This window comes from Cuculus canorus, chromosome 3 (genome assembly GCF_017976375.1).
Source record: "Cuculus canorus isolate bCucCan1 chromosome 3, bCucCan1.pri, whole genome shotgun sequence".
Lineage (NCBI taxonomy): Eukaryota > Metazoa > Chordata > Aves > Cuculiformes > Cuculidae > Cuculus > Cuculus canorus.
In genome coordinates, this window is record NC_071403.1 from 51,771,412 (window position 1) to 51,798,646 (window position 27,235).

At 38.9% G+C, this 27,235-nt stretch overlaps 1 protein-coding gene across 5 annotated transcripts; it reads left to right on the forward strand.

The window, feature by feature from the left end:
• The first annotated feature begins 466 nt into the window (after window positions 1-466).
• Window positions 467-25,922, forward strand: LATS1 (large tumor suppressor kinase 1). Of its 5 annotated transcripts, XM_054062483.1 has the most exons (9): window positions 467-607; window positions 930-980; window positions 6,115-6,625; window positions 10,911-11,061; window positions 12,884-14,412; window positions 18,626-19,208; window positions 20,233-20,415; window positions 20,662-20,768; window positions 21,779-25,922. In XM_054062483.1, exons 3-9 carry the CDS (start codon window positions 6,275-6,277, stop codon window positions 22,292-22,294), a joined length of 3,420 nt encoding a protein of 1,139 aa, XP_053918458.1. In that variant the 5' UTR covers window positions 467-607; window positions 930-980; window positions 6,115-6,274; the 3' UTR covers window positions 22,295-25,922. The 5 variants fall into 5 exon arrangements, with proteins under 5 accessions (XP_053918458.1, XP_053918457.1, XP_053918459.1 ...); XM_054062482.1 differs by lacking the exon at window positions 930-980; XM_054062484.1 differs by lacking the exon at window positions 930-980 and having other exon boundaries at window positions 12,887-14,412.
• The last annotated feature ends 1,313 nt before the right edge of the window (window positions 25,923-27,235 follow it).

The following is a 27,235-nucleotide window of genomic DNA, read 5'->3' on the forward strand; positions in this document are numbered from 1 at the left end:
AAAGTGGCGTTTTGATCCAGAGCTCCGCACGAACAAAAAGCAGCGCCTGGAACCTGCCAGGAGGAAGCGGGGTGGGGATAGGGGGGAAGCTGTCATTTGTGGTTCCCCCAGCTCCTCCGAGTGGGTTCCTTCTGGCCGGCACCCCAGGGCAGGAGCAGAAGCAGAGCCTCTCGGGCTTCTTGGGGCAGAGGCAGGAGCAGAACCTCTCGGGCTCCCTGGGGCAGGAGCAGAGCCCCTCGGGCTCCCAGGGGTAGAGGCAGAAGCAGGGTCAGAGCTGCCCGGGCTCACTGGGGCCCGGGCAGGATCAGGACCACGGACAGGGGTAGAGCCCCTCGGGTTCCCCTGGGGCCGGCGCCCCGGGGCAGGGTCAGAGGCGCGCGGGCTCGGGACGGGGGTGGTGGCCGCGCCGCATCCGGGCGGGGCGCGCAGGGCAGGCCGGGAACCGCCCACTTCCGGGCATCGCGCGGCGGAGGCACCGACAAAATGGCGGCGCCGAACTGAAGGCCCCGGGTGCGAGAGAGAGAGAAGACAGGGACTGAGGAGGAGCCGCCGCCGGCATCGCGGAGGGCGACGTCGTCGTCATCAGCGGGACCGAGCGTCGCCGCAGGTTGGGGGGCCGCGGTGGCGGGAGGGGAGGCTGTGACGGTCTCACTCCGGGGGTCCCGGGCCCTTCTCGCCCCTCGGGAGCGGCGGGGCCCAGTGTCCCCCCGCGGGGCTCCCGGTCGCCGGGGTCCTCGAAACGCCGTGTCCTGTCGTGCTGCTGGGGCACCGGGACCGGCCCGAGCCGCCGCAGGGACGCGGGAAGTAGTTGCTGAGACAAAAAGTGGAATATTTTTGGTTTAAGCTGCAGTAGAGTTAAGTTTCGTCGAAGTAGTTGTATTTGTTGAAAGGTAGACGGAATGTCCCACTGATAGCGTGTTTTCTTTCAGTGTTTTTCCAGACGCTGTTCATTTTTTGGAGATGATAACACCTTGTGTTCGGTATGTTCTGTGCTGAACAGACGTGTCTTCTGTGATCACCTCTGTTTGGAGTCTGTATCTCAAAGGCAAGGTCAGGCAGAGCTGGAGCCAGCTCCAAAGCGCAAGACTTTTCACTGTTGTGACGTTCATAATAACATTACCTCCCGTACGAGGACAGGCTGAGAAAGTTGGGCTTGTTCAGCCTGGAGAAGAGAAGGCTCCCAGGAGGCCTTATAGCGACCTATCAGTACCTGAAGGGGCTACAAGAAAGCTGGGGAGGGGCTTGTGGTAGGACGAGAGGCAATGGCTATAAACTAGAGAAGGGCAGATTTAAACTTGGTATAAGGAGGAATTTCTTCACAATAAGAGTGGTGAGGTGCTGGCACAGGTTGCCCAGGGAAGCTGTGGCTGCCCCATCCCTGGAGGTGTCCGAGGCCAGGTTGGATGGGGCCTTGGGCAGCCTGATCTAGTGGGATGTCCCTGACTGTGGCAGGGGGTTGGAACTGGATGATCTTTAAGGTCTCTTCCAATTCAAACTATTCTATGATCAAAATTAGTCCTTGGAAAGTAATAAAATATTTGCAACATTTCTGGGAAAATATATCCATATGTGTGTAAGTGGGAAATATATTCTCTAATCAGCTTTTGTCTTGCTGCACGTGATTGATGAAGATCACTCCTTCATGTTGCCCAGGCCTAATAAAGGATGCTTGCTTTCTGAAACTCCAAAAGGAGTCTTAGAGAACTTATTTGCCAGCATTTTGGGATCACTCTTCCTCGGTGGGAGCCACATGACTTGCTCCTAGGTGCTCTGGCAACAACCCCTGCTGCTGCCCAGGCTGAGTGAGAATGCATTTGTGCACGCAAGAAGGGCTTGTGTCCTGCTATATCCTGTTAGAGGATATAGCAGAGTGTAAGAATGGAAGCAAGCACAGTGAATGCACAGTGTTCACAGTGTTCCACTGGCCTCCTGTCTTTGCAGCTCAGTCTTCCCTGACAGTATATAGTTGTGTTTATTTACTAGTTTCAGGTAGAAATAAATTCTTCATTATGAGGGTCGTGAGGCACTGGCACAGGTTGCCCAGGGAAGCTGTGGATGCTTCATCCCTGGAGGTGTTCAAGGCCAGGTTGGATGGGGCCTTGGGCAGCCTAGTCTCGTGGGAGGTTTCCATTTCCATAGCAGGGGGTTGGGACTGGATGATCTTTAAGGTCCCTTCCAACCCAAACCGTTCTATGATTCTCCTCATTCTAGGGAAACTTTTAGTATTAGAAATGCATGATTTGGCAGATTGCTTTATGGCTCAGTGACCTGTTATCTGAAGAACAGTTTCCTTGTGTTGTTTTGAACCAAGACCCTACAAACATAGTTTTATGTCTCCCAAGTTCTTGATTGCTTTTTTTTACTAGCAATAAAGGGTTGTGATTATGCCTAAAACATTATCAGAATAGGTACACAAGAGAGGGAAGCAAAATAGATTAATGTATGGCATTCAATACTTAATTGGGAATATGAATATTTAAAAGTATGTTCAGGACTTTTGGACATAAGAAATATTACTGGTCTATTACAAAGCCATGTATTTTTTTCCCCGTAAAAACTTGAAACTTATTGACAGTTATATGCAGTTATTCTGTGTTTTCACTCAAATGCCTTTTTTCAACTCTAGTCTTTCATGATTATACTCTAATGGGACAAGTTGTGGAGTTTTCTTCCTTACTGTTAGACCTGTAGAGGAAAATACTTTATCACTGTATATTGAAAAGAAATGAAAAATTATTTTTTTATCTTTAGGGAAGTGGAGAACTTCATCAGCAGAAACAGCTGCATTAACAAACAGATCTATCGTTTACATTTAATGACACAAAACTGCAAAGGGGAGCAGACCTTAGTTTCCTTGGATACAGTTAGTGTGTGTGTGCTAGAAGTACAAAATCAAGATACATTTCTTATTGAACAGTCAAAACTTTCTTGTTTAAAAGTGTGTGCAGGTGTCTGCAAGAGGACGTGACTTCTGATTTGAGATTCATATGTAAAGCAAGGTGAACTGTAGCAATACTTACTTTCTTGTACTTCATTCAACCAGAGGACCAATTTAATCAGGTTTCTGAGCAATTAAGGCTGTATTTTCACATATGCGTCAAACTGTTTCCCAGCACTGCTGCCAGAAGGAAAAACACACCAGAAAAAAGTTACTATTTTTCTGAGTAAGTTCCTTAGCTTGATTCAGTCTGTGTGGCCTTACAAACAATTGTGCTGGCGCTAGTAATTTGTGGGAGATAAGTGGGCTGGCTGATTTACACTGGTAAAGCTCTGCTTCTGCTAAAAATTTACATGAAAACGCAGCTTTTTTCTGAAGACTGCTTAGTCCATATCCTGTTATGCTGTAGATGCCAGCAAAAATAATAGCTGTCAAACACATTCCTTGTCTTAAAGTTCTCAGAGTGCTTTAGAAAGAAGTACGATATTCCCAATTTTGCACCTAAACAAATCGGAGCAGAAGCTTATTTTTTTCCCCTTGGTGGTAGACTGTGGGTGTCCAGAATTAGGGTTCAAGTGACCTGTTAATTTAACCCCAATTTCTCTTAGGAGGATTACATTTGTTTATGTCATCTACCCGTGGTATAACTATAAAGTGAGCATTGAAGTATGGTATGAAATTACAGTAAAATACATAGGTGCAAAATGACTGTTTTCTCCTGAATTTCAGGCCTCTGGAACTTGTTAAAAGGAATAACTCTTGTATGTGATTTTTTTTTTTCTTCTCTCATTGGTATATATGTGACAAGATCAATACCAACTGTTTTAGCCACATTATCCTGCCAGTGGTGAGCTAATCTTTACTTCTGATTTTGGTGGAATTAGGACAAATAATCTAGATTACCGAGTCTCTAAGATATTTAGCCTTATTGTCCTATGTTTTGGGATGAGTTTATGCCAGAGGTTTCACTTTTCTGGAGGCAGTGATTCTTTCAAGTGCTCCTAGCATATGTCCTCGCACTTGGGTATTCAACACGTGTTTTTTTTTGAAGCGAGTCTCTTGGAAAGAGAAGGAATGTCCATAGCATAACTGGTAAAATGGCCTTAATATTATTACTCCTTTTTCTTTGGAAAAAGTGTTACTGAAAAAGTATTTTCAATGTGATACTAAGTATGACATGCTTTGAAAATTATTTTGGAATTGCCCAAAATTAAATTACATTTTAATTTCTCTTGTGACGTACTTTCTGCTGAATCTAGATTTCTTATTACTTCGAGCAAAACCGCACTGTTTGTTATTAAAATTGATCTACATGTTGTGATTTTTTTTCCTTATTCAGTGACTACTGAAGAATTTTGTGCTGCCAAACTGCAGGAATAAAGTTTAGTGTAACTACCATATTACATTTATTGAGGGTTTCAAAGCTATCACAGGGTGAAAAAGCTTGTATATATAGTTACACCACCTAAGATTTAGATAGTTCAATCAGAGAAATTATATTATCTCTTAAGTGGTTCCCCAAGGAGAATGGGATTATGTGGTTGTCCCTTGCATTTCTTTTTTGCAGTCCTTATTTACATATTACTTAAAGCTTTCAGGTTTTATTCATATATGGGTAGCATGTGTGTTCAATTTGTATAATTTGCGTGTGTGTTAGAGGGTCCTTTTTGATATTGACTTGTCATTGTCTTCCTCGATCACTGAATCATTAATTGGTTTATGACAGTGCAAATATTGTAGAAGTGAAACCTGAGTGAAGAGTGACTTTTGTAGAGACCGTGTAAAACTTATACACCTGTTTGATTCATCCTTAATTTGAGAAACGCTTATCTACTGACTACTTCTTTAAGAGACAGAAGGTACTTAGACATCTGAATCCTCAAAAATAATCCTTCAGAAAACTGGGAACACAAGTTTTTAATGATTGGAGAAACAGAAACAAGAAAATAAGGATATTTCAATATTGCTACTCTTAGATATCACATTGTAGTAAAGGAGCAGCGTGAGTTGGGCTTTACCATTCTAATTGCCTGTGAAGAGAAGAAAGTGCTAAAATATAGCAATTTTGTATCTTGCACTAGCTTTGTACCTCGTCTTCCTCTGTGGAGCTGTTGAGACTGCAAAGATTTTATTTAGTGATACTCTGAAGAGGCAAATGCGCTCAACTTCTTCAGTGTTTCACTTCAGTTGCTTTGTCCTCTATAATACCAGTTACAGTAGTTGGAGCGCTAACCAGTGCATAGCACAAATGCGGAGATTTCAGTTCTCTGCAGGCACACTGTTCTTTCCCTGATGAGTCAGCTCCTTCAAGATGCACATGTTATTTATTAGGGTTTGGCATGAGGTTGTGTTTTCCTTCCCAAATGTCACAGCTATGTTCTTGGTGGATTTGATGCTTGAGTTGTTAAACAATTTTACAGTAAAAAAAATTTGATTAAATTTTCTTTTTCTTTCTTCCCCGTTGCTCTCATCTTCCCTTAAGTAAAAGAAATTTTAGAATTAACTATTGACAAAGGTTGATTAAAGGAGACTCGAGCTCAGAGTCTGTGGCAGCTTTAGAAAACTGAACCCTTAAACAGGATTAAGTGGCAGATGGTACAAGAAGTCATAAAGTTGTGTGCAATGAACTAGGCAAGTGTGTATTTTTTACACGTCACCGCTAAAGAATGGGTAAGATTGTGGTATTTATATACTCTCACCGATACACGTACTTCTGTCTGTTTGTGGGGCTTGGTGTTAGAATTGTTGAACAGTTAGGGGATTTGAAAGTCGGCACCTTCAGCTACTGAGGCATTGATGGAGAGAATGTGGGTGATGAATGGAGACAGCCCCCAGCAGAAAGGGAAGGTGAATAAGTGGTGATGGGTTGGCACACACAGCAGGTCATATCTGCTCTTGAAGGCTTTGTCCACCACACTGAGTTGCTCTTTAGTCCGTCAACATCCTTTGCAAATTAGGACTGTTAGGAAGCACCTAAAATGTTGTTTGTTAATGGACTGTTAGAAGCCCACCACAGCTTGTGATTTAGGTTGAGTAAGACTGCCTGAAGAAGTTGCTTGGCATGCTTATAACAACTGGGAAGGCAGTGCTGGGTGTCAACATTTCATTGGTATCAGTGCTACATTATGAACTTTTTCACTGCTGTTTATAACACGATTTTTTTTTATTTTCTGCAGAGTGTAGTTATTTAGGGTTGCGAAAGACTCCAGCGCTACAGAAACCACGGTTTCATAGTGAAGAATCACTGCTTTCACGAGTTCTGCAGCTACCAGCCTGTGTTCCTTGAACTTCGGTGTGTGCGAATCCTTGGTGAAGGTTACATACATAGATGTTTTCATGAAGAGAAGTGAGAAGCCAGAAGGTTATAGACAAATGAGGCCTAAGACTTTTCCTGCCAGTAACTATACTGGCAGCAGCCAGCAGATGCTACAGGAAATACGAGAGAGCCTCAGGAATTTACCTAAACCCTCGGATGTTGCTAAAGCTGATCACAGCATGGGCAAAATGTTATCTGAAGATCCGAGACAAGGCCGAAATCCTCCCAAATTTGTCACGTATCATAAAGTTTTGCAGGAGATAAGAAACTCGCTTCTGCCTTTTGCAAATGAAACAACCTCGGCTGTTAAAGGAACGTCGGAAGTTAATCGACAAATGCTGCAAGACTTACAAGCTGCTGGCTTTGATGAGGTGAAATGTTTTCAAGATTCGGTGTTCTGCTAACTATAAACAATAAGTGCACGTTGGAGGGAGGGTCGGTGATGGGATATTTGAAGAGCATATGATAAGCAAAATAGCTTCTTCAGAATCTGGTAGGCTTCTAAGTAGAACATGAAGCTGGTAATAGTGGGGATTGAAGAAGAGGATTAGAAGGATTCAGAGAGGCTTGGCTTGTTTTTTCTAAGTGTCTTTTGCAGTTCTTATGTGGTAGGGCTAGGTTGTTTCAGTTATTTATATAATTTTAGGCAGAGGACTGAACTCTACAACATGGATTTTGCCTCAGATATTCAATGGAATTTTGGATTGTGTTCAATTCAGAAATGTTGATAACATTCTAGATTGAAATTTCTGAATTCAGAAATTAATTTTAATGAGCTTTTTACATCGGTGGCAGATAGAAACTCCAGCTGTGTTGAGAAGGAAATCTAGCTATCCGTAATTTGTGCATTTCGTCAATTACAGATAAAATAGCAAGGTACCTGACAAAACCAGTTGCAGATACTCTTCTCTGCAGTATATTCTTAAGACAAAAATGTCAAGTCTCTTGAAAATCTTGGACATAAGTAATTATTCTACTGTTATATTTATTATAAGAACAGGGAAAAAAATGTTCAATTTATTTTTTAAATTACTGATAATGAACTTATTTTCATTCATTCATTTTAATAAGTGAAGGGAGTCTGAAAGGCGGTTTCCAGGAATAAAAAATAAATACATCTATAGCTCCTGTGTTTTTTACATCAATTACACCTGTTTTCATATCGTCTCTGTAAACCTGAATATAAATGCAGTTTTTTAAAAATAGCTAGGAAACTAGTCATCTTTACAAAGGCACAGTACCGCTACAGGGATTGCCTTTACCAGGAACGCTTGGATTGCAGCAGTGACTATTTCACGAGTTGTGCTGTTCTGAAACTTCATTAATTGGATAGATCTATCTCTACAAAGAGTGAGCTTCCCCAGAACTATCAAGTGGCTTTTCCTCAACAATGTTGCAGTGTCAGGTGCTGATAGTGGTTTTTCACATTCCTTTCCTTGCTCAAATAAACAGTCCAGGCTGTCTTTTTCAGTAAGACTGGAAGAATTTTGCAACAATAATTGATTTTGTAATAATTTGCTTCTGCTTCACAGTTTGTCACTGAGGTTGGTTTCTGTTTTGTTTGTGTTTTATCCTTTTTTAATTTTTTTTTAAGTAGCTTCATTCTCAGATCTGTTTTTACAGGTTGAACATGCAGTAAGATTTGCAAACTGAAGAATGGTGTGTGACTGGGTAATAAACTAGAAGGATATCTTAAGCTGGTGTTTTTGATGAATCCTTTGTGTCTTGAAGCCTTTTGCTCCTACCCTTTGTTTTGGGATACAACTGAGAAGTCTCAGGATGTGATTATACGGACCTTTTTTCAGGCACAGTGCCAATGTAAGCTGTTTCTGCCATGTGTTAACCCATAGTTGTGTTGCTGCAGTAGTCCGTATGGCATTGGCTCGTGAGTACTACTGGGAACAGATACAGCTGAAGCAGTAGAGTATTTTTCTTGGTGGGTGGTACTTCAGATAATAAGTAGGAATGAAATGAGAATGTGTTTTGAACTGGGATTGTTTTATGAACTGGATCAAAGCTGGAGTTTGTTAGCCAGCTGTAAGCAGCTAGTCTGCACTGTTTCCGGCTTCCATTAGGCTCATTTGTGATTTAGCAGATTAAGTGTGGAACTTCTTAATTTGTCGTATTGTGTGGATTACTGGCTTTCTATAGAGATGAACCTACCTAGTAATTATAGTTAGCCTGTACTGTAGACATGCTAGGTATCAAGTCCATTTTTTTGTTTTAATTTGCTCTGGTTTGGACCTCTCTCTATAAGCAGTGTTTCATCATCTCAGCTTTTAATGAGATTTCGTTAAGTTGTTGAAAATGGGTTTAAAGTAACAACACAAGTCTGTCTCTTTGCCATATTGTTGAGTTGCTGCTTGGTAACTTGATCAGCACTTGAAGTTTGGAAACATAATGAATTTATTTTTTACCCTTTTTTTTAAAGATATATACTCTATGTCACAAATATTTTGGTTGTTCCCCCCTGCCCCTCAGGTAGTAGGTAGTCAGGGTTAAAGCTGAACAGATGTAGATATATATAGGAGTGTGTGTGTATATATATATAGTGTGTGTGTAGATAGTAATATATATAACAATAGTAATTATGGGAAAATGCAGTTCATCGTGCTTGGGGTTTTTTTTAAGAATTACCTCCTAAATAGCTTTCAGGAAATCTCTTTTGCTTTTAATTTTGGTCATTGTATGTTCTGTTTAAGGCAGTAGTCTGCAAGATGTTGAATGCTTCATGTCACATAGGAGACCAAGTTTTTTGTTGTTTAGCTTGAGGGGAGAGAGATCCTTTGGCTCTTACTTAGGTCCTCTGGTTAGTGGGAAGGGAGCTAAATTTTTTATCTTGCAATATAGCTGGTTCTCTGCTTTGCCATTCTGTGTGTCTTTGCAGTTTGGTGATGTGAACTTGTAGATTTACGTTTCTATATTGTAGAGTGACTTGGGTAAAAGGACAGTAAATTTGGGTTTGAAACTGATGAAGAAGAAAATTCAAGTTGATAGGTAGAAATGAATGATGGCTCCTTTAAATGTATATTCAAACTGGAATTTAATTACTCTGGACAATTTAATCTTCTGTTTGCACAATGCTCAGGTAGCATCCTGGTGCTGAAAATGTTTGCGACAGATCAGTCTTGCCTGTAGTGGTAAAAGCGTTGCAGGCTCAACTGTCTCATGAAGGAGCTGTGAGATCAAGAGTTGTATCCACTTTTTCCAACAGTGTCAGCTGATCTGTAAAGGTTGTGACAACCTTTTTGTATGGTTTTATTTTAATTTGAAAATCCTTTTTTTAAGGTTCTGCTATGTTCACTGAATTTAATTATTGTTTCTGAAGACTGTATGTTATTTCCTATGTTTGTAGCGTTGAAGATTTATACTTGCACCATGCCTGTGTGCATTGTACAATCATAGAATGCCAGGTTGGAAGGGACCTCAGGGATCATCTGATCCAACCTTTTAGGTGATATATAGTTTAATTGAGATGACCCAGCACCCTGTCAAGCTGAGCCTTCTGTGTCCAGCGTAGAGGAATCTGCCACTTCACTGGGGGGATTATTCCAATGCTTAACTCTCTTCTCATGGTGAAAAATTTTCTTCTGGCATCCAGTCGAAATCTCCCTAGGAGCAACATATGCCCATGACCCCTTGTCTTTCTGCTACTCATAAAAAGGGGATCTCAATCCTCGTGGTAGACGACCTTTATATACTGGTACATGGTAAATGTGGGTTTTAATTTGAAAATTTGAAATTGAATCTGTCTGCTTCCCTTCAGAGCCATCTTTGATGTCCCATTGATTTTTTTTTTTTTTTTTTTTTAGTAGTTATGTTTGGGTAACCTGTTAAAACATAATGTGAACTGAAATGATTGCTTTGATATGACAAAGTATACCCATAACAAATCACTAAAGACAATCTGCCTAATTATAGGGAGTTACACTGTGGATTTGTTTTAAACTTTTTGAGTCAGCTGCACAAATCCTGCTCAATATAAATGGGAGATACTTCTAACCATCCCTGGAATTCTGCTCCCTTTGTATGACTCTGACCTCATTCAAGATGGTGGAAGAACCACTGCTTCATAATACGTTTTCTGTTGACAGAGGTGGGATTGACCATTGTATCAAAATTTGTGTTTGAATCTCTGAGAACACAGAGATGAAATCTGCCACAAAAATAATAGAATTTCTCCCAATAATGGTCTTCATCAGGAAGAGTTCTTAGGGAGAAACTAATGGATATTTGTTGAGAAAAAGTCATGCCAAGTTGAAGGAAAATGAGCAAAACCCCAAGTTCTGAGTTTCACATTAGGGTATCTTTCGTAGAATAACTTAGGTTGGAAGGGACCTCTGGTCATCACGCAACTAGCTGTTACCAGGGCAGTCTGTATCAGACATAAATGCTTATATAAGGAAACTGTACAAACAGCAAGATGACACAATTTACATCAAACTGCAATTCTTCAACAAGTTAACTTTTTTCCTGACGATACAGACTGTTCTGGAGAGTCTTTTGTGGAGAAAAAAAAATTTAAAAATAATTTTAAATCGATTGAGAGAAATCAGTTATGTACTTGGGTAAAATTACTGGAGAAATAACCATGATTTTTTTGTATTTCTTGCCACTTTCTTTTAAATTACTTTTTGTATGTAATTTTCTCTTTAGGATATGGTTATACAAGCTCTTAGACAAACTAACAGCCGTAGTATAGAAGCTGCCATCGAGTTCATAAGTAAAATGAGCTACCAGGACCCTCGTCGGGAACAGATGGTTGCAGCAGCAGCGCGACCTGTAAACACAGGTATGAAACCACCAGGTATGTGTAGCCCTAGTAACTCACTGAGTATATTTGTTTAGGTGAAAACTATAAAATTGCAAATTACTCCTTTATGTGCTTACAATGGAACAGAGGAGATGTTGAACCACAGGTTTCTTGCTTTTAAAAACAGCATGTGAAGTATATAATGTAATCCTTCTGAAAGATAGGTGCATTTGAAATTAATTTCTTAACTGATTCTTTTTATAAGTGCATGGATTTATTATTTTGTGTAAGTATTTTATATAAGGAATGACATTCAGATCTCATTTTAGTAATTTTTGTTCCTTATTAGTGTGATGCCTGTATTTTGTTTGTAGTGTCAGGTGCCACTTGGAAGTTAGTGGTGAGCACTTAATTCTTATTTTAATTTTTTGTCTCTCTCTTCACTCTCTTTGCACACAGCAGCACTATGTATGTCTATTTTGGTGTGTATTTATTTATGTATCGTATGGCTACAATATTTGTATTTTAGGATCTCCTGTTTCAAGATCCTCTCTCTGCTTATTTTTCTGCTTGGTTCCAGATTTTTTTGTTATTGTTTTTTTAAGGCAGACTTCATATTTTTACAGATTGTAGGGAACAGACTATAGCTTTAGTAGCAAAAGAGTCAGAATTTTTCAACTTGCTATTATTGCTCTCTTAACACGTACAAGCACATTTTTAATGGATCTTGATGCTTTTCTTTTTCTAACAGGCTATAGTAGCATACACCTAAACAACAGTAACTTCCAAATGCAGCAGAAATACCGAACTTCAATTTGACTGAAGTTGAGTGCTGAGCTACTAGCACTGTAAAGTTAGGTTTTAAATTGACTGTATAGGTATAAGGAAAGATTCATAGTCAGGAGTAGCAAAGTACAGCATTATTTTCATTTGGTCTGAGGCAGGCTTAGTTGGTGTTTGTATGAAACTGCTAGCTAAACACCACCATTTAGCCATGTTTTTCATTGTTACTTGTAAAGATATAGTAATTAACACATTCTTTTACCAAAGATATGGTGACTTACAGCAGTTGCAGTCCTGTATTTGTATCTCGGTAGTAACATTGTAAAAAGCACAATGAGACTGGGTGCACTTTCCATTCTTTGCATATGATTTTGTTCATATAATGCAAAATAGCATCTGTGAAATAAATGTATTGTAGAGTTTGGCCCTTTGCATTTTGCTTTCATACAGTTTTCATTCTTGTCTCTATATAACACTTTTACTCATAAAGACATAACTTTTAAAAAGTAAGTACCTAATCAGGTTTTGCATCCAAGGAGTATAAGAAGTTTGGATACACACAGTGGTGTAAGCGGGCTGTTTGATTTTACAGCATCCAGTTAAATTTTAGTATTAAGAACATACAGTTTTTAATAAATCTTAAACTGGAAGGAATAGCGACATGACTAAAGAGGTTTTTCCCTGCTATTGTTTTTTTGTGTTTGTACTGAACATCTTTTCTGAGAGTTGCTTTTATGCATGACTAAAAATGCATTATGTGCCTAATAATTTTGCATATTACAATTTTTCTATTAAAAACTCAATGCATCTGTAACTGAAGCAAAATGCATTATCAGAAAACTGATTTCTAAAAACTGACACTCTAGTTTCCTTGCATTTTTTGCTCTTATTTTGTGTACTGAGTATATTAGTGTAGCGTGCTGTGTTTTACTAGATAGGGGTAACTTTTTCATGTGAAGTACAGTGGATTATGCTATGTCAGAGAATTCTTGTCCTATTTCTGAAGTAATTAATTAATAAGAATAAAATATTCAAATTAGTAAATAGAAATAACTTCTAATAATGTAAATGCTGTGTTTGCTTCTTGGAAAAGCAGGGACTGTACAGCAATCAGTTAACCGCAAGCAGAGCTGGAAGGGTTCTAAGGAGTCCTTGGTTCCTCAGCGGCATGGCCCTTCCCTGGCAGATGGTGTGGTTTATCGCTCAGAAAGTCCCAGCTCTCAGCCAGATGTGGGGAGGCCGTTATCTGGATCTGGCATTGCAGCATTTGCTCAGGCTCATCCTGGCAATGGACAGCGAGTGAATCCCCCACCTCTACCACAGATAAGGAGTGTTACTCCTCCTCCTCCACCTCCTCGAGGACAGACACCCCCTCCAAGGGGAACGACTCCTCCACCTCCTTCCTGGGAATCAAACTCTCAAACAAAGCGTTACTCTGGAAACATGGAATATGTGATCTCCCGTATTTCTCCAGTGCCACCAGGAGCATGGCAGGATGGTTATCCACCTCCACCTATGAATCCTCCACCCATAAATTCTTCCACGCAGGGTCAGAGAGGTATGAGCGCTGTCCCCATTGGCAGGCAACCAATAATCATGCAGAGTTCTGCCAACAGCAAATATAGCTTTCCCTCAGGAAGAGCTGGAATGCAAAATGGAAATTGTCAGGCAGAATTCATAGTTCACCAGAATGTGGCATCTGGGAACTCAGTGAGTCGCCAACCACCCCCATACCCCATGAATCCAACTAACAGGCAAAGTCCCACAGCACTACAGATGCAGGCAGGAGGATCTGCTCCTCCTTCAGCATACACCAATGGGAATCTTCCTCAGGCAATGATGGTGCCAAATAGAAATAGCCACAACATGGAACTTTATAATACCAATGTAGCTGGAATACCTGCGTCCTGGTCACAGCCTTCCCCGGTGCAGCCGCAGTCATCACCTGGTAATGGGCATGACATGCCTACGTGGCAACCCAATGTTCCCGTACGCTCAAATTCTTTCAACAACCATCATGGAAATAGGCAGAGTCACCCTAGCAGCTCGCAGCCTTCTGCTACAACAGTAACAGCTATAACGCCAGCTCCCATTCAGCAACCAGTAAAAAGCATGCGTGTGTTAAAACCAGAACTACAGACTGCCTTAGCGCCGACTCACCCTTCCTGGATGCCACAACCAGTGCAAACTGTTCAGACCATTCCATTCTCTGAGAGTCCATCTACAAATATGGCAGTTATGTCTCCTGTTCCAGAGGCTCCAAATTACCAAGGTCCCCCACCACCGTATCCAAAACACTTGTTACACCAGAATCCCTCTGTCAATCTGCACGAGACAGGACCCAAGCTCAGCAAGGAGGAACCTCCTATTTTGTCCAAGGAGGATGAGAATGAAAAGAATTACGAATGTATTGATTCGACAGATAAAGAAAAGAAACAAATTACAACATCACCTGTTCCTGTCAGAAAAAATAAGAAAGATGAAGAAAGAAGAGAGTCTCGCATTCAAAGCTATTCCCCTCAGGCCTTTAAATTCTTCATGGAGCAGCATGTGGAGAATATACTCAAGTCACATCAGCAGCGTTTGCATCGGAAAAAACAGCTAGAGAATGAAATGATGCGGGTAAACTCTTTCTTCTCTCTAAATCAATGACTAGAACTGTTCCCATGTTTATTTTAATAAATATGTCTTAACTGTAGAATGATTAAATAGTACAGATAAATAGAGCATTGTTGTATATTGTGGTATTGAAGTTTATTTTTAGGTTTTGTGTTTGAGATGTGGTAAAATCTTCATTGCTGTGTTTACATACTTCATTGTATTTTTAGAAATTAAATTTTTAAAGTAAGAGGTTTGCGAGTCTAAATATTGTTCACCTGACTCATATATGATAAGGCAGCAGAAGCAAAACTGTTGCATGAACTGGGATTTAACTACATGGTTCATAGTTTTTTTGTTACGGCTCTATTTAATCTTGATTTTTGAGTGAGTTGTATGCAATAGTTTAATGAGTTTTAAAGTATTTTCATTTTTTTAAAGCAAACGCTGCAGGTACAAGCAAAGCAGGGACAAGTGGTAGGCTAATTAGTGCATTAATATAGTCATTCAAGCAGTGATACCTTTTACATTCTGCAGTTTGTTTCCAGTAGTGATGGGGGGGTTAAGTTAAAATTTAAAAAAATCAATATTTAACAGATTTTTGAATGGGAGAGACAAGGTACCTTTTGCCTAAGTATTTTATAATCCAGGCTCTAACGGTATGTTTAACCAAGGGATAATTTAATGGGATAATAAAAAAACAGACCAAAAAAAACATGCAAAATCAATTTCTGTGTGCCTACGTGCAGTCAGCAGTCTATTTATAGGTAAAAAGAGGAGCTGATGCATACATAAGTCATTTCAAAAGGGAAAATAGTGGGAAGTGGTGAAATTAAGATTTGCAGAAATGGAAATTCCAGATGTATTACCTTACATGTATTTCTTAGCAATTGTAGTTGAAAATTATGTACCTTTTAATTTATTTTATGAAAGAATATATTTGGGTTATGCCACTTTCTTGAAGTGCTGTTTTCTGAATCCATGTTTTCTTACTCTGGAAAGTCTTACTGTAAGCTGTAGTGTTTTGTAAATGTTTACTTAATCACAGAAATGTAAATGTTAGCAAGATTTCTTCCTGGAACTCTTTCTAGAGCTTTATTCTTAGTCTTCTCTCTTTCCTTTTCACTTCCACTAACAGCTGATTTAAACTGTTAAGGTGTGGGAAGCTTTCCTGAACTCTGTAGCCTCCATCCCTGTGTAGACAAGTAAGATTCTGGAGCAATAGTATTTAATAAGAATAGCATGATCCCTTTTTTAGAGGGTTTTTGCATGCAATCCTGCATCAAAATTAAGCATGAATTTATTTTGACTATTTTTGAGTACTTAAATGTAAGATTATAATTAATGTGGATTTGCAAACTTCACTTTCCCTTCTTACTGTGTTGTGTTCCATAGTATCGCAAGCATAAGCATTACTTATATGAAAGCACGGATATAACTTTTCTTGATAATTTTCTTGTGCATTTAAAGTCTTTTCTTATGTGAAATGCAATTTATAATATTTATACTAGATTTAAAGCCGGGATGTTTAACTAAAGATGAAGGGTGGAAAATGGAATATTATTCTGCAGTGGACTTCTCCTTTTTCATCAGGGTATAGGAGAGGAATCCCACAACAGTGAATTATATTTAGGTTCTTCATGAAAAGGAGAAAGGGAAACTAGCTCATTACCTCATGGAAAGGGTTTAATCCCTCCTTTTCTCCTCTTTGGTAAGAATTTTTGTAAGGAAAAAATAACCAGAATGCATTCCTAAGAAATACCTACCTTCACAGGGTGCTGTTTGTTTAGCATAGGTGACATATTTCTATGCTGTCAGGTTTCCTAGGGAACAGAGTGGAGCTGTCTCAAAAATACTTAATTTAGATGCATGAATTTGGCCAAGAATTATGCTAGACATCTTTGCTGCAAAGAGAAAATTAAGTCATGATTTAAGGCACAGCAAGATGAGAAGGGAGCAAAATGAGAGTGAATTATTTAATGTCATAGAGAGATCATTTCAGGAAGCTCTCAAGTCTGGCATTGCCTAGGAATAATTGGGTGTTTGTGCAGCTGACAGAGTTGGTTAATTTTTGGTAAATGCTGTAGCTGAGGAGAGTTCTAGGGAAAATACAGCCCTGCAGAGAGCCATCAGCATGTGATTAGCATTTGTTTTAGTGGATGTCATAGGAAAAAGTGAAGATTTGGGGGGAGAGATGGCACACTGCAGTAAGTAGTCTGCCTTTTTACAACAAAAGTGTGAGGATACAACAGCTACAGAGCAGATACTAGAAAGTAAAGCTACAAGGTTTTGGGAGACTCTTTTTGTATGCCTTGCAATGATTAATTACAGCATTGGGTCTCACTCCTCCCACGGTTTTGTTGCCATCAGTTATATTCCTTGCAGTTTTCTGACTGATCGTTGGGGTTCAGTTTGTGTGCAGGTGTAGCTGTACAGACAGGACTTGAGAAGGTGACCCACCGTTGTCTGAACTCTAACAGGGTCAGGTCTTCAAATGTCTCCTTGACATTTGTAAGTCTTCAAACGTTCCTCCATCTGCATTGAAGTGTACCTTCAGCGTGCCCATTGACAGGAAACTTGAGGTGTTTCTGTCCTGGAAGACAGTGCCCAAATGTTCCTGCAGTAACGTGTTCAGAAAGACAATTTCTTGATTCAGATTATGGAGTTGAACCTATTTCCTGCGCCCAGTCTTGAAACTACTCCTACACAGTCCCAACCACTGACTGTCTGATGTCAACCAAAAATTTTGTTCCACATTTGAGAGAACCATACCCATTTAAATCTTACTGACTTGATATTCTTTGTGAAGTTTGGTTAGATAAGCATTTTGTATGCATTTTCCTAATTGCATCTCCTTTGGATACATTTTTGTTATGATGCCTGTAGAAATTTTCTGTGTTTTAACAGTATTTTGTTTAATAGGTGACATAGTACCCTGAAAGCATTTTTAAGGTGTTGATTGATATTTAATTGGTCTTTGATCTCACCTTTTGTCTCAGTCACATCTGTTGTATTTTGTTTCAAGTTGTAAGTTAGGCCAAGTCTATTAGCATGCACTTTATACAGGCCTAGACTAGTGGTTACCTAATCCTGATGATGATCCTACATACTGCTGTGCAGACAGAATCTTAAACATTCGAACCATTGAGGAGATGGTAGCAGCAAGATTTTGGCATCAAGAATTGATAAGATGTGACACTAAGAAATTGAAAATTTCTAGAATAGTGCTTGAGTAACAGTTGTGATGTTTGCAGGGATTCACTTTGGCCATGTGTAATTTTATGATCAGTGTCAAGGAAAAAATAAGGTAATACTGTAGATTGAACTTAGAAATCATTGCTTTAGGGTGATGATTTCAAGCCAGATAGGCAAATAAGGTAATTCAGATGCTATGTAGAAGACAGCATATAAAATTCTGAAAAATGCTGACAGAAAACAAAAGAAGGAATGAACATCAGGTTATGTGGTGGTAGACTTACAGAGAAAGAATATTTAAAATAAAAACTGAAGAAAGATTGTGTTCACATTAAAACCAAGAAGAAGGGACAGTCTGATCCCAGGGCCTGGAATTTGCCAAGAAAAATGGCACTGGAATTGAATGGCACTGTAAAGGAATTGAAGCCAGCAAAATACACTAGGAGGAACCCAGCTTGGAATATGGTGAGAATGCTCAGTGTGGTTCCTGTAGATAAGGGTTTCCATGCTGTAGGAGATCCGTGTAGCCTGTGAGTGTTTCAGCTGTCAGAGTCGTAGTGGTGTTGGCCAGAACATCCAGGGGTGTTCATTCAAGATAGGGGTGTGTCCACAGCTGAGAGACAAGAATTGATACCACGGGGAGGAGTGAGCCACTTAAAAGACATTGGTGTGCTGGACTAGTTGGTATGTAGAGTGGAGAGTGGTAGAGAGTGTGGCTGAAGTCCTGTTAGAAAGAGATGGGTTATGTGATAAGAGTGAAGATCAGATCAGTGGTTTGCAAATTACCCTTTATCTTCTCAGATCTTCTGGTGCATGGCACCTCATGCATTTTGCTGTTGAAAGTGGTCACATTTTGTTTTTTTATCGCTCCTGTATGTGTATGTAGAGTTCTAATGTGTAAATTAAAACAAAACCCTTTAAATATTATTTCCCGTGTTGTATATAAGTATTTGGTTTGCTTTGCCCAAGTCTTGTAGTATTAAGATCACCAAGAATTAAGAGTACTGTTCACTCTTCAGATTTAATTCTGTTTGCTGCACAGGTTGGATTGTCACCAGAAGCCCGAGATCAAATGAGGAAAATGTTGTGTCAGAAAGAGTCTAATTATATTCGGCTAAGAAGAGCTAAAATGGACAAGTCGATGTTTGTAAAAATTAAAACCTTGGGAGTTGGTGCTTTTGGAGAAGTTTGCCTAGCAAGAAAAGTGGACACTAATGCTTTATATGCAACAAAAACTCTGAGGAAAAAAGATGTCTTGCTTAGAAATCAAGTTGCTCATGTTAAAGCTGAGCGGGATATCCTTGCAGAAGCTGATAACGAGTGGGTAGTTCGCCTGTACTATTCATTCCAAGATAAGGACAACTTGTACTTCGTAATGGACTACATTCCAGGAGGTGATATGATGAGTCTCCTAATTAGAATGGGTGTATTTCCAGAAAATCTGGCACGGTTCTACACAGCAGAACTGACCTGTGCAGTTGAAAGCGTTCATAAAATGGGCTTCATCCACAGAGATATTAAACCTGACAATATCTTGATAGACCGTGATGGTCATATTAAATTGACTGACTTCGGGCTCTGTACAGGTTTTCGATGGACCCACGATTCAAAATACTACCAGAGTGGTAAGAGAAATATAAAAGATTTCTTTGTTATTTTATTGACTTGTCATTCTTTGCAAGGAAATAAATAAGAAATGGGTAGAAAGATGATTGTGCTCTTTCCTTTCTAAATAATAACACCTCTAACAATATGTCTGCATATCACTCAAATTATAGAAAACAACATTTGGTTAGGGAGAGTTTGTAAATATGAGCATTGATTCCTTAAGGGAGAAGGAATGATCTGTGCTGCTGTACATTTAACCCAGTTGTGGCTTCTGAAATTTGGAGAGAGAAAATCACCACAGTAGCAAGGTCATTGCTTAGACAGCAGCCCTAACTCTGTTTTGAAGATAGGACTGATACTTTAAATTTTATTGTTCTTAAAAACCTTGTGCCAAGTTCTGAGTGTCTCATGTACTTCATTTTAGAGTAACGTATTGATTTTTGAGAAAGATTTAAGTAGGGTTTTAAAAATCCTGTTCAATTACTTAAAACAACAGCTAAAAAAAAGTTAGAGAAAAAAAATTGACAGTGCTGGGACTGGTAAAATACAAATTCAGTAATAGGTTACTGTTTTTAATTTTTAAAAATAGAAACATGCATTCAAAACAATTTTTAATTGACTTTTGACTTGTTTTTATCAAAATGTCTTGTATCTTAGGCCAGACTGTTACACAGTCTCTGGAGAGAAGTTGATTCTGATGCTTTAAATATTGGGGGGGTTCTTTTTAAGTAAGAACAAGAACAATATATGCACTGTACAATGTGGTTGTGTTAAGGAAAAACTGAGAAAAGATCAAACTCGGTACTTTGTCATAGTTATGTCAAAAATAAACTTAAAAAAAGGTGTCCTCAAAAGTTGGTATTTTATATCATAAGCAAACCCTCAAAATCCTGATGTTAGTTATTGTATTAGCTCTCAAAAGCGAGGGCTGAATTTGAAACAGAATCTGTCTTATAACAAGAAATGTTAATGGGTAAAGAAAATTTCATACTAGATAAGAGCTAAAGTAATCTTTGATTTTGGCATCTAACTTAATTATAGGTGATCACGCACGTCAAGACAGTATGGATTTCAGCAATGAATGGGGTGACCCAGCAAATTGCAGGTGTGGGGATCGGCTGAAGCCGCTTGAACGTAGGGCAGCACGTCAGCATCAGCGCTGTCTGGCCCATTCCCTTGTTGGCACGCCTAATTATATTGCGCCAGAAGTATTGTTACGAACAGGTAACGCATTTTTGTCTTGTAGTCTTGTTGCAAAGTAACTGATATTCGGGAAGCTTGCTTCACCTTCCTTACACTGCCACTTTTCCCAAGTATATGATATTTTGACAAAAAAAAAAAAATACTTGTTAGTGTGGAAATCTTAAACAAATATTGAATAGAATTATCTTGTGAACCTTTCTTATTCTTAGAAATAATAAGGCCAAAATTATACTAAATCTTTTATACCTTGTTTTGAATTCATTTCAGGTTACACACAGTTATGTGACTGGTGGAGTGTTGGAGTAATTCTTTTCGAAATGTTAGTGGGGCAGCCTCCATTCCTGGCACAAACACCACTGGAAACACAAATGAAGGTAGCTTTAATAACAAGTGTGGCATTAACAGTCTGAAAAAGCAGGATTGAAATTCACATAACCTTTCTAATTTGTAATGGAATCAAAGGTGGTTTCTGAGAGTGCTGCTCTATCCAAGCATGTTATAAATGTTATAGTAAGATTTTAAACTTCACTGTGGTGGTGCACTTAATTTGTAAAGGGATTTAAGGATTATGTTCATATTTTTTATCCAGTCATGCAGTAAATATGCCAACTGAAAATCACATTTCAGATCTCAGCCGTTCCATTTCACTTCTTGCACCTGTTCTAGTTATCCTTTCCACTTTCTTTTCTTCTCCTCTTCCAGCATCTGGGTGTTCTTTTCCCACCACTTGGCTTCCATGTTTGCTTACCTGCAGAGGATTTCTTTTGGTGATGTATCTGCAGGTGCTAAGCATGCAAAGGTGGAGAAGCAGCAGATGACTGTGGCTGCTTGGGGTTACTGCTAGCTCAGAGCCATTGATCCCTTCTTTCCTGAGCCCTAGCTGTTTCAGAGAAACCACCTAGGGCAATCTTCTGCAGGTGCCATTTTTGTGAAACCACATTCAGCTTGAAAGATATTCGTTGGCTCAGATGTAGTGCAGTATTAATATTTTTTTTTACCTTAAATCTGTTAATCTTTCCAATGCATCAAATAAATCAAAATTCATTTTCCTTACCTTCTTCTTAAGATTGTAATCCATGTGCCTAATCTTAAATTCCAGGTGCTAGGTTTTGGTATCTTGTTGGTTTATAGCAGGAGGATTCCGTGCCAGACTCCAGTTTAGATCTGGCATGTAAATAAACTTTAGTTAGATTTGCCATATTTTCAGACAAAATATTCCTTGCGTTTCCGAAAGAGCAGCTTTGTGTTTTCTCCTTTCTAGTGTGAAAATACTTAGATGCATTGAATGATTGCTTTGTGGCAGTTTGGGGTTGTTTTAATTTTCACTGTGTTTTTTCCTTTTTATGAAATTGTAAATAGAATAATGCCTCTTTTTGCTTTGAAGGTTATCAACTGGCAAACTGCACTTCATATTCCACCTCAAGCTAAATTATCTCCAGAGGCTTCTGATCTTATTATTAAACTCTGCCGAGGGCCAGAAGATCGCTTAGGCAAAAACGGTGCAGATGAAATAAAAGCTCATCCATTTTTTAAAACAATTGATTTTTCAAGCGATCTACGACGACAGTCTGCTTTCTACATTCCCAAAATCGCTCATCCTACGGACACATCAAACTTTGATCCAGTTGATCCAGATAAATTGTGGAGTGATGATGATAAGGAAGGGAACAGAAATGATACACTTAACGGGTGGTACAAAAACGGAAAACATCCTGAGCATGCCTTTTATGAATTCACTTTCCGAAGATTTTTTGATGACAATGGCTACCCATACAACAATCCAAAGCCCATTGAGTACGAGTATGGTAGTTCCCAAAACTCAGAACAGCAGTCAGATGATGACGATGATGATGAACAGGCACGTAGAGGAGTTCAAAATCGTGACCTGGTTTATGTTTAGTAGAGGAATAAAGATTAAAAACTAAATAAACTTATTTTACAGCTGCAATTTTTCATGAGTCTCTTCTCCTAAGAGAACTGAGAGAAGATTGCTAGAGTAAATAAATGCACAGGTTGGTTTTTTTTGAACACTAAAAAAATTGTGTTTTCTCTTTCCCTCTCTGTACATTTTGCTTCCCCAGAACATGAGATCCTTCTCAAATTTTAATTTATTCCAGCATTGTTAATTGTTTAATTTAGAAGAGATTTGATGTTAAGTGAAAAAAAGAAAAAGCCACTTGAATTTTATTATCAGTTTTCTGTACTCTAAGTACTCAAAATAGGAAATAGTGACTGTTTTTTTTTTTTTTACTTAGATGATGCCTAGTATCTATTTGTACATATACTGAATAATTTTAGAAAACGAGTCTCCATTTCAGAATTTTTACTGACAGTTTTTCCTTGCATTTACCAAATATAAAACCTACGTTACACTAATAAAGCTCTCTGATACAATTCTGAAGAGGAAAAAAAGGCTGCTGCACCCTCACTTCTCACTGTGTTTAGCCTAATTATTCACAGTGTTGGAAAAACTGAGCCATCTATCTGGTGAAATGTTTCCAGCTGCTGTGGTAGTGACATAGTTCTCAGCTTCAGAACCAGAAAGTGTCAGTTGTGGCAATAAAGTGATTGTAAAGTGAGAAAATATTAGAACTAGTATCTTATTAAATAGTAATAGAATTTGACATTAGTAATGCTGTAGCACATGACTGATACTCTGAAAGCAGGACGACTGCTTACTCTGAAACAACTTGATTGTCTCCTTTCATCAGTTCTCCAATAGTTATGAGAGGAAAAAAAACTTTAGGAAGAACACTTCCTGAAATCTAGTTTAATTTTCTGACTACAACCAAACTGTAAAGTGTGTACAGTTCTGCTCTAGTTGGAGTTTTTAGTTTGAAAAATAAAATTTAGGATAGTTTCTTTATTATAGGTTTGAGATTGTAATGGGAAAAGATTGTAAATTATGGCTTTTGAGACTGTTGTGGACAGTAGTTTCACTTGGCTTTAATGGTTCTCCTCCTAGTCACACAAACGGTGAGGAGAAACGCCATGAACCAGTCCCTCTAAGCCGTCAGTACAGCTTCAGTGGTCCACCGAGTTCGGCACAGAATTAGGAGCTTAGGACTGTGCCTGGTGCCTTCCGCATTGCTGTTTTCATAGTTTCCTGCAGCAGGTGAGCAGGCATCGCCTTGGGTCTCACGGTGCGAGGGCGCTGCGCCTCTTGATGTTGTGGGTAGCAGGGAGGGGGCAACCCCCTAAGCAGCTTCCCTGAGACAAAAGCAAGAGTTAGAGGTGAGAGACAGAAAGAATTATGGGATTTATCTGTCTTCTCCTTTGTTCTGAAGCTAACACAGTGGTGAAGAAAATGCACTATTTTTAGTAAACGTTATGTCTTTTAAAACATTTCCTCCTCCTTGGAATTGAATTCCAGTGGATAGTCTAAAAATGTGCCTGTAAGCATTACTGCTTTTTTAAATTATTATTTGTGCCATTACGCTGGCATCTGAGCATCATGAAATTGGTGTTCATAGCTGTTCTTGCAGCAAATGCCAGTTTATTTTTCTCACCAAGCTGGTTTAAGAAATTCTTGTGTGGTTCTGGCCATTTGTTCCCTGTCTTGTCTTCCAGTTCAGTGTCTCTCTTCGTGCCAGTGCAACTGTCTGTAGCACTGTGCTAAGTTCTGGATCAGTGAAAAAACTATGTTCAGCATTTGGAAACTGATCCAGTTTCCAGTGTGGTCCAATAAGTGATTTATATTGACATAAAGGAGTGAACTGCCGTAAAGAGGTTTGGCAGAGGGGAAACTTCTTAAAACAGACTTGGTCACAGGAGACAACATTTGTGGAAGTTCACCCCTCTTCTGTGAAGTGCTTATCATGGTTGCAAGTTGCTTATGTAAAATAATCTTCCTTTCTCAAGCAGGTCATTAGCTACTGTCTGTAATGAAAAGGAGTTTCTAGCTTAATAAAATAATTCATGTTCTGTTTGCCTGTTCCACGGCTGTTGAAATAGAATAGCTTTTAAGATTCATTTTGGCTAGCTTAAATATTATAAAATGGCTGCAGTGTATAACTACTCCATTTTATGTTAAAAAAAGATTGTTTTCTGTGTAAATAAACTTTAAGATTATCCTCCTTCGTAGTAAATATCCCAGTAAAACTGGTCTACTTGTCTTGAAGTAAAGTATAATATATTACTGGTTGAAGATAATTTAATCAAGCCTGCCTTACCATTTGTGAAGTGTGCAGAGAAAGTAATGTCAATTCTTCATTAAATTGACTGTTAAAATTGCTATTTTATCTGAGTGCATTTCTCCTCTGCCTGCATTATATTGTGGTATATTCCTGTTTAAAACTGGTCTTTACCCAATGTGTTTAAAAAAAAAAAAAGGGGGGGGGTCCTGTAAAGGCACCACAGTTCTATTCAAGCAAACCCAATTGCTTTTATTAAAGGAAATTATTGCATCTTTTAAGGACATGTGAGTATTGAAATATTAAATATTAGTTTACCATTTTTAGACAAATATAAGAAGAGCTCACATCTTTAGACTTTGGCAGATGCTTCTGGCATTTTCTGTTATCTTGTGTTAGAAGTTATAATATACCTTGTTTGAATTTTGCCACCTGTATGCTGCAGTATTATATATGTCCTTGCAAAAATGCAGTGTCTTATGGTCCAAGTTCTCTTGAGAAAGTTAGTTACACGTCAATGTTGTCACAACTCTCCAACATGCCATATCTTACCCATGTTTTGAAATGTCATGTTTCATACGTACATTCAGAGTCTTGAGATTCTTCATAGCTGCTGCTTTTATAACATGGGTGTTTCACTAGTGACCTGTGATGGGGATTGGTTTGCATGGGCAGTTGAGAAAAGAGGCTCCTAACCAGCCGCTGTGAAATTCTGCAGTGAGTTTTAGTTCAGGTTACTTTCACTTTGTAAAGCATGAAAATAAATTTCTCTTTTATGTGCCCTTGTATACATGTTAATTGTATTTATAAAATGTTCTATAATCCTATAATTGTACTGTAAATACTATTTGATATTCAGTGGCAGTCTATCCTAGGGCAGGCCCTCTTGCTGTATCTTTTCTATCCTCGATTTGTAATAGAATTTGTAGAATATACGGCTAGAAAGTCTCTTTGAGACTGACTTCTGCTGTTGCAAAGCTGTGAGTGGGAATGATTTATTTAGACTCCTTTTAATATTATTCAGCTATCAGGCAGTGCAGTGGGCGAGTTCTTAGATGATGATGCTGTCAACCAAGATGCTATTAGGCTTTGGTTTCAGATGCTTTTGGTGTTTCAGATCAGACCTTTAATCTGCTTGCTTTAATTCAGCCAAAGCAAAAAGATAATAAATTGGGTCAATGTCATAGTAAAATGTTTGAATGCCTTAAGATGATCTTGATAAAGGCACTATTCAAGTTTACTGATTCGTATATATCTATATAGATATATATAGATATATTTCATGTGTGTATATGTATATATAATGTCTTTTTTGTATTATAAATATCTTTCTGACTGTCAGTTCTTTTGGATCCTCTAATTAAATACATAGACCACCGCATGATTCTGCGTAAGCAAATTATTCATTTATTATGTGCCTCATTAGTAAACTTAGCAATCTTGCATTATCTCACAGGCATAGTAAGTTATTCACTGGTCTTTTGAATATTGTGTACTTGTCTCCGTCATGACATGGGCATCCCCTTTTGCCAGGTCTCTCCAGCTACGTGTGGTGTCTGATCTCTGAGCGCTTACTGGTATGTTTGGATTCTGTAGGGTTACATGGTGGTAGCTTGGACCACAATTTCCAAGTCCCCTAATTTTTTAGTGAAAAGAATGCGTGTCTTTTATGCTGACTTTCCCAGTCGGTACCCTGGTGCATCCATCCCCTTTGTGCAGGAACATTAAGTTTTCTGTGTGTCTGTTTGTGCCCAGTATGGGTGAGAAGCTGACTGAACTGTTAGCCCAAACGTGCATATTTGACCTGAGGGATGCGAGTGGATGGTTACATTGACGCTTGTGTACAAGTAACTTGTGAATGAGAGAAAGAATTCTAGCACTGGGGAACAGCCTGACTGAATTATCAACTACTGGTAATCGGTGACGTTCCTGCGTTTCAGAAACTGCTTCTGTTTTCTCAGAATCGGTTTCTGCAGTGTAACACCTGCTGGGGTAGTAAAAACCCACACTGAGTCTTTCTCAGAAGTGAAAATCAAATTCTTGGTTTGGCTAATCAAATATGAAACATTAGTTGCCCAAATGCGTTTATTTTTCTTTCTCCTTCACACCCTTCTCCCCCGAGACCCCTTTAGCCAGCAACAGCCCTACTGATTAACAAAAAAAAATCTCATTTAATAGCAGAAATGTTATTTTACTTCACTGTCATCTCGTGTTTGTAACCTGTTCTCAAAAGTATACCTTTTTAATGTTCAAGAGTTCCATTTATTGGTGCTTTTTCCCTGTCTGCTGCCTCTTTCATCAAAATAATTAAATCTTAGTTATTTATTATGCATACATTGTGCATCACAAAGCTATTCCTTTTCTTAATAGAGATGTGACAGTGTATCACAGCTCTTAAGTTCATTAGGAGGGAAAATTGTCTTGGAGAAAAACCACTTGAAGTGCATATCTCAGATTGTCGAGGCAGAGGTTGTATTTTATCCTAATTCTGCTTTTGGTTTGAGGGTGGAATTACAGATTTCATTCATTCTTCTGCAAACAGAGGAAGGGTAAATCCCTCCAGCTCACGTCAACCAAGCAATGTGGTATAGGAGCACTTAAGATTTTAGGAACTCATTAAATTCGGGATAGGAATAGATGGGATAAAGCAAAGCCACCGCCGAGGGTTTTCAAACGGTCGCCCCGCCGCGACCATTTGAAAATCTGAG

Bases quoted from the DNA above. Each gene is read 5' to 3' on its own strand.
- LATS1 (XM_054062483.1), top strand. From the start codon at position 6,275: ATGAAGAGAAGTGAGAAGCCAGAAGGTTATAGACAAATGAGGCCTAAG. The intron at 11,062-12,883 runs GTATGTGTAGCC...TTCTTGGAAAAG, and splicing joins CACAGGTATGAAACCACCAG to CAGGGACTGTACAGCAATCA. The intron at 20,416-20,661 runs GTAACGCATTTT...AATTCATTTCAG, and splicing joins AGAAGTATTGTTACGAACAG to GTTACACACAGTTATGTGAC.